Here is a 7,019-nt window from a genome sequence, read left to right on the forward strand (position 1 = left end):
CCAGAGTACTATGAAATAATGATGTTCATGGAATTAATATGTATTGTTTTTAAAACAGTAACAGCATCAAGAAAGGACCCAGGCCTCCACCCCATCTCGCACAGGATCGACGAAGAGTGGCTGGAAGCAGTACACTGCATGCCATAGAGGTATACTATGCTGTACAATCTAACTATAACCTTACTATACTTTTACTATGCTTTAATATACTATACTGGTACTATGGCTATACATTACTTTACTTTAGCGCATGCTTTTCTACTATACTTTACCATTACGTTTACATACTGACTGTATATGGCTATACCTTTATTACTTTACATGCTTTACTATAGCGTTTTACATACTTTACCATACTGTAGCTGTACTATGCTACTAGCTTATTTTACGTTTACCATTACTGTACTTGTATCTATGCATACATCACTATACTTTTAGTTTATGCCTCTGTAGTTTACTTATGGCTTTTACTAATACTTTACTATAAATCTTTACTGTAGCTATGACTATAACATACATATTACTTTTGTATGCTTTACTTTACTTTACTGTGCTTTACTGTTAATGATTTACTGATAAAGTACTGTTAATATACGACTCTATAGACAATACTTATACTGTACCTATACTATGACATGATACTACACTTTGTATGGCTTACTTGGACGTTTACTGTGCTTTCTGTAATATACTATTAGAAGTAACTGTAATTACTACACTATGTGATATCTATAAACTGTAACTATACTATACATTAACTAACACGTTAGTATGCTTTACTTTACTTGTGGCTTTACGTAATATGAACTATAAGTACTGTATATATACTACGCACTATACATTACTTGTACCTTTACTATAAAGTACTGTAATATAGGCTACACTATACGATACTATACTATACATATACTATTTATACTATACTGAACTATTGTTTTTCTCCAGTGTCCATTTCTCAATTAAGCTCACATTAGGAGTTCCAGAATTGGTAACACTGTAACTGTAGTTATACTAATCTACTGCTATCTTACATCTCTGAGTTTTCATCCTGTACGAACCGATTAAATTATAAAGCTACATCCTTTTATTTAGCTGATCTCTTCAACCCGTAACGCAGGAGTCCAAGCCTCCACCCGAAACAGAGGAGAACCTGGCTATGGCAGGCTGTTTGCTTTAGCCCTTGTTAACAACACGTGTAACCAATTCAGTCCAGAGCAGTAAACGGAAGTTCGGTCATTGTCTCATCTGTCCAGACGTCCTCTAAGGAAGCCAAGGGCAGCCAGGCAGCAGGCGTCTGGATCGTGACCTGCGGCAGCCCCATGAGCTGTGGCCTCCAAGGAAGAACCTGTTTGAGGCCGGGGAAGCTTGGAGGCCGCGACGCCAGGGGAAACACGCTTCCAAGGTAGGAAAGATGACATAACGGACAGCCATTGTCTTTGACAGGGGGACTGGAGCTATACATACGAATTTCAGTTGATGATAAATAGAGACTCTGCATACTGCAACTGCCAGCTTATTGATGCACTGACCTGCTGACACTTATAGTGGACCACACCCTATCTCAAGGTGATGATGAAATGGCCTATTCGGACTGCCGCGCTCCTTCATTTTTAGCTTGAAGCTTCAACCATTCAAATATAATTAACACAAACGTAAGCGTTTTATTCCTTACGCTCTTATTAAGTCTATTGTGACGTGGGGTAACATGTGTAGGTGTTCAATTTCAAGTCTCTTAAGATTTGGCAAAGTTGGGTATTCATGTAACGAAGGAGTTATGAAAGCTTCTGACTTTGATTGAATGTCCGTTTGTTATTTATACACGAGGCGTAAATCATCATTGGTTTTCAGGAATACAGTAGGAAGCACTAGCGTGCGGTCTCTCACCAGTGAAGGACCCGTCAAAGCTCAAACCTCTCCGCAGATAGTAACAAGACCTGCCTCGTTTCCAAGATATCATGATATTGTTTTACGTCAAGAGCTCACGATGTTAGTACGTCAGAGCTCGGCTGATATTAACGTTCGGCTAGATGCAACTGACCCTGAACCTGAGTGAGTCATACTAGTTAATCTACGTTATCTTAGGATTACGTCAAGCTTCAGAGGACTGTACGTCAGAGGCATATTGCGCGATTTCGACCTATCCAGCGTAAGAGTCCACTCAGAAAGCTTCGATGCGCATAGTCTGAGTCCAAAAGAGCATGACTAGTGACTTGGAAGATTCTAGTCTCTCCATTATTTTTCCATCAAGTTCTTCATTTCTACCTGCTTCTCATTCTTGTTTTCATTTTTCAATCTTTCAAAGCTACTGCACGGATATTGTTAAGCTAGAGTACTGCACGATGGACTTGTTAGTCAAGAGCTACTCACGGATGACTTAGTTACCGTCAGAGCTACTCACGATGACTTAGTTACGTCAGGCTACTCACAGATGACTTTACGTCTAGAAGCTGCCCAGAACTAATCAGAGCTTACTCACGATGGACTTAGTACGTCAAGAGCTACTCACTGATTGACTTAGTTACGTCAGCTATCGATACTTAGTACTCAAGCTACTGCACGATGAACATTACGTCACTGAGCTTATCCTCAGAGCATACTCAGGATGACTAGTTACCAGTTCCGGAAATTTACAGCCACAATGTTTACGAGCTACACGAGTGTACTCAGCAGCACCACATACAGACAGCTACGTACAGACATACGCAGTACGTGATAGTACAGATCACACTACACTAATATCTATCCAACTTTTGAAATTATCAACTGTTGAACATTACGTCAGGAGTGCTCCTCCTGATTGATAAGGAGTACAGGCTTTTGGCCTCCAAACACTGCTGTAAACACTCTGTATGTCAGCTAATCAGGCCTTTCTGATTGGAAGCTTATTTCTGGATCGGTTTAGACAGGGATATGGAGTAAAAGCACTTGCACGACCAACAGTCCTCGGGGACAACTACTTGTGAATCTTATTGATGCTGTTCAATGTAGTTTGAAGTAACTTAACTCAGCTCACTGTACATGTCAATCTTGGACAATTCCTGTTGTGCACCTTCTCTTCATCCTTCTTTTTCCTGCCTCTTTCTTTCTTCTTCCGTTCTTCTCTTCTTCTTCTCTCTTCTTCTTCCTCTTTTCTCCTTTCTTTGCCTTGCTTCTTCTTGCTCTTCCTTCTTCTTCTTACTCCTTCTTCTTCTTCTCCCTTTCTTCTTCGTTCTTTCTCCTGTCTTCTTCTTGCTCCTTCTTTCTTCTTCTCCTTTCTTTTCTTCTTCCCTTCTTCTTCTTCTTCTTCTTCTTCTTCGTTCGCGGTTCTTCTTCTCTCTTCTTCTTCTTCTCCTGTTTCGTCCTTCTTCTTCTGCTTGTTCTTCTTCTCCGTCTTCTTCTTCTCCTTTCTTCTTTTCTTCTCTCCTTCTTCTTCTTCTTCTTCTTCTGTCTTTGCCTTCTTCTTCTCCTCTTCTTCTTCTTCTCCTTCTCTTCTTCGTTCTCTTCTTCTTCTTCTTCTCTTCTTCTTCTTCTTCTTCTTCATCTTTCATTCCTCCTTCTTTCTCCTTCTCCTTCTTCTTCTGCCTTCTCTTTCTTCTTCTTGCTTCTTCTTCTCTCTCTTCTTTCTTCTTTGCTTCTTTCCTTCTCCTTCTTCTTCTCTTCTTCTTCATTGCTTTTCCTTGCTCTTCTTCTTCTTCTCCTTCGGTCTTCTTCTCTTCTTCTTCTTCTTCTTCTTCTTCTTCTTCTTCTGTTCTTCTTTTCTTCTCCTTTTCTTCTTTCTTCTTCTTCTCCTCTTTCTTCTTCCTTCTTGCTTCTTCTTTCTTCTTCTTGCTTCTTCTTCCCTTTTCTTCTCTCTTTCTTCTCCTTTCATCTTTCTTCTCTATCTTTCTTCTCCTTCTGTCCTTCTTTTCTTCTTCTTCTCCTTCTACTGCTTCTCCTTCTCTTCTTCTTTCTCCTTCTCAGTTTTGCAACACTGTCTTCCTACATCTATGGTACATTCTAATCTGTCCCTTCTTCAAGGTAACTGTTCTCCGTTTCCCCTCTTTCCCTTCTCTGTGGAAATGGGCCTTCATCTTTCCTTCATATCTAACATATATYTGAATATATTACCACCCTATGGATTTATCATCAGTCATATCTAACATATATGTGAATATATTACCACCCTATGGCTTTATCATCAGTCATATCTGACATATATGTAAATATATTTCACCCCTATGGCTTTATCATCAGTCATCTCTGACATATATGTGAATATATTTCACCCCTATGGCTTTATCATCAGTCATGTCTAACATATATGTGGATATATTACAACCCTATGTCTTTATCATCAGTCATATCTAACATATATGTGAATATATTACATCCCCTATGGCTTTATCATCAGTCTCATATGTAGGCCTACTTTATCAATGTCAAGTCAGACACGTATTGTCATATTGTATTTCCCAGGATATATCCTGTCTGGTGATTCTACTGTTTCTATGGAACACTGCCCCCTGTGGGGGGATGTTAGTATAACAGTGTAATAATCAAACCCAACCTCTCTCTCCTGATTGGTACAACAGCCTCRGTATCTACATTCATGACACAATAGTATCTGCAGTAGCTTGAATAAGATTTAATCCGCTATCTGTTCGTGTTCATATTCTTTGTCTATATATTTGTYTTGATAACATCGTAAAGCACAAGAGTGACYGAAMGGTATTAACGTGTRGATGTGTGTATCTTCTCTAATGGTCCATGTGTGTTTGTTCTGCCAGGAGGTGAAGGCCGGTGATGTTCTGAGCAAGAAGAACCTCTGGGAGAATCTAGGAGACTCTTCCCCGTCTGGGAGAGCAGGGAAGGTAGTGTAGGCTTAAATCCAATTAACAAATCCATTKATTCATTTTACTATATAATATATACAGTGCATTCGGAAAGTATTCTGAGCACCTTAGATTTTTCAAAATGGTGTTATGTTACAGCCTTGTGATTTGCAAATGTATTAAAAATAAAAAACAGAAATACCTTATTTACATAAGTATTCAGACGCTTTGCTATGAGACTCGAAATTAAGCTCAGGTGCATCCTGTTTCCATTGATCATCCTTGAGACGTTTCTACAACTTGATTGGAGTCCACCTGTGGTAAATTRAATTTATTGGACATGATTTGTAAAGGTACACACCTGTCTATATAAGGTCCCACAGTTGACAGTGCATGTCAGAGCAAACACCAAGCCATGAGGTCGAAGGAATTGTCCGTAGAGCTCCGAGACAGGATTGTGTTGAGGCACAGATCTGGGAAAGGGTACAAACAAATGATGTAGCATTGAAGGTCCCCAAGAACACAGTGGCCTCCATCATTTTTAAATGGAAGAAGTTTGGAACCACCAAGATTCTTCCTAAWGATGGCCGACYGGGGAGAATGGCCTTGTTCAGGGAGYTGACCAAGAACCCGATGGTCACTCTGACAGCGCTCCATAGTTCCTCTGTGGAGATGGGAGAACCTTCCAGAAGGACAACCATCTCTTCAGTACTCCATCAATCAGACCTTTATAGAGTGGCCAGACGAAGCCACTCCTCAGTAAATGGCACATGACAGCCCACTTGAAGTTTGCCAAAAGGCACCTAAAGGATTCTCAGACCATCTGAAACAAGATTCTCTGGTCTGATCCAACCAAGATTTAACTATTTTACCTGAATGCCAAGTGGAAACCCGGCACCATCCCTACAATGAAGCATGGTGGTGGTAGCATCATGCTGTGGGGAGATTTTTCATCGGCAGGGACTGGGAGACTAGTCAGGATAGAGGCAAAGATGAACGGAGCAAAGTACAGAGAGATCCTTGATGAAAACCTGCTCCAGAGTGCTCAGGACCTCAGACTGGGGCGAAGGTTCACCTTCCAACAGGACAATGACCCTAAGGACAGAGCCAAGACAACACAGAAGATTTCCAAAGACCTGTTTTTGCTTTGTCGTTATGGGGTGTTGAGTGTAGATTGATGAGGGGGGGGGAAAACTATTGAATCCATTTTAGAATAAGGCTGTAATGTAACAACATTTCGAAAAAGTCAAGAGGTCTGAATACCTTCCCGAGTGCACTGTATGAGGTCTGTTATTCAGTTGGTGGATTATATTCAAAACAAACAGCTGTCAACACAAAGGAGTATGCCACTTTTGAATATAATTGGTACTTAAAATAATACATTGAAATTATACATGCCTGCATTTATACAAATTAAAGATATCATATTTTTTTCACTGCAATATTGAACTCTTTTCTAGGGAGCTTCCTCTGGTAAAAAGTACAAATTTGTGATGATGGCACACGGCAAGTATGAGAAGGTTGCCGTCGGTGATGATGATTACAACGAGCACACAAACGGGAAATCAAGTAAGACTCACTTACATCTCATATTTACATTTTTTTTTAAATGGCAGCTGTGGATGTGTAGTTGTTGGCTTTGTGTAAAAACAATCCCATTCATCTGTTAGTAATGTTTCCACATGTCTGTCCAGGAGGGAGAGGTCTGTTAGTAATGTATCATTATGTCTGTCCAGGAGAGAGAGAGAATCTGGTAGCATACCAGGGGAGGTGTGTGAGATCTTATTATGCAGAGAGGGAGAGTTAGCCATTCCAATACCATCTCTGTCCAGGAGGGAGAGGTCTGTATAAGTTGCAATTCTATGGTATTTACTAGTCTCACTACGCGGTCACTCTGCATCAACCAATAATTGTGTCACAAACCACATCAATAATGGTACATGACTAAATAAAAACAACGGAAACTGATACAACAGCTTAGAGTTTACTTCAATGTAAACATGTAGACAATAAGCAATGATTTAATTCATCACACGATAGCAACAGCATTCTATACTGGACACGTCTATACAAAAAATGTCCTGTATATACAATCAATACAGGTTTTTTCCTTCTTCAGTTTTGAACCCGGCGCCACATTCATTTTTATTACTGCACACTTTTGAGTCGAGCCAATTCTATATCAACAAGTCTAAAGCAGCAGTGTGGTTATGGTTGGCTCACGGGGGA

The 7,019-nt window shown here is 40.0% G+C and overlaps 1 protein-coding gene across 1 annotated transcript in view; it reads left to right on the forward strand.

Annotated features, from left to right (window-relative positions):
• The first annotated feature begins 4,703 nt into the window (after positions 1 to 4,703).
• The window catches only part of LOC112076244 (lymphocyte-specific protein 1-like), a 12,343-nt gene continuing 10,027 nt past the window's right edge, over positions 4,704 to 7,019 (forward strand). The window contains exons 1-2 of the mRNA XM_024143092.2: positions 4,704 to 4,829; positions 6,251 to 6,359. Of these exons, the coding sequence (XP_023998860.1) occupies positions 4,719 to 4,829; positions 6,251 to 6,359 (220 nt within the window). The 5' untranslated portion in view covers positions 4,704 to 4,718. The remainder of the gene's footprint in view (positions 4,830 to 6,250; positions 6,360 to 7,019) is intronic.

Source organism: Salvelinus sp. IW2-2015, unplaced genomic scaffold (genome assembly GCF_002910315.2).
Source record: "Salvelinus sp. IW2-2015 unplaced genomic scaffold, ASM291031v2 Un_scaffold3641, whole genome shotgun sequence".
Taxonomy (NCBI): Eukaryota; Metazoa; Chordata; class Actinopteri; order Salmoniformes; family Salmonidae; genus Salvelinus; species Salvelinus sp. IW2-2015.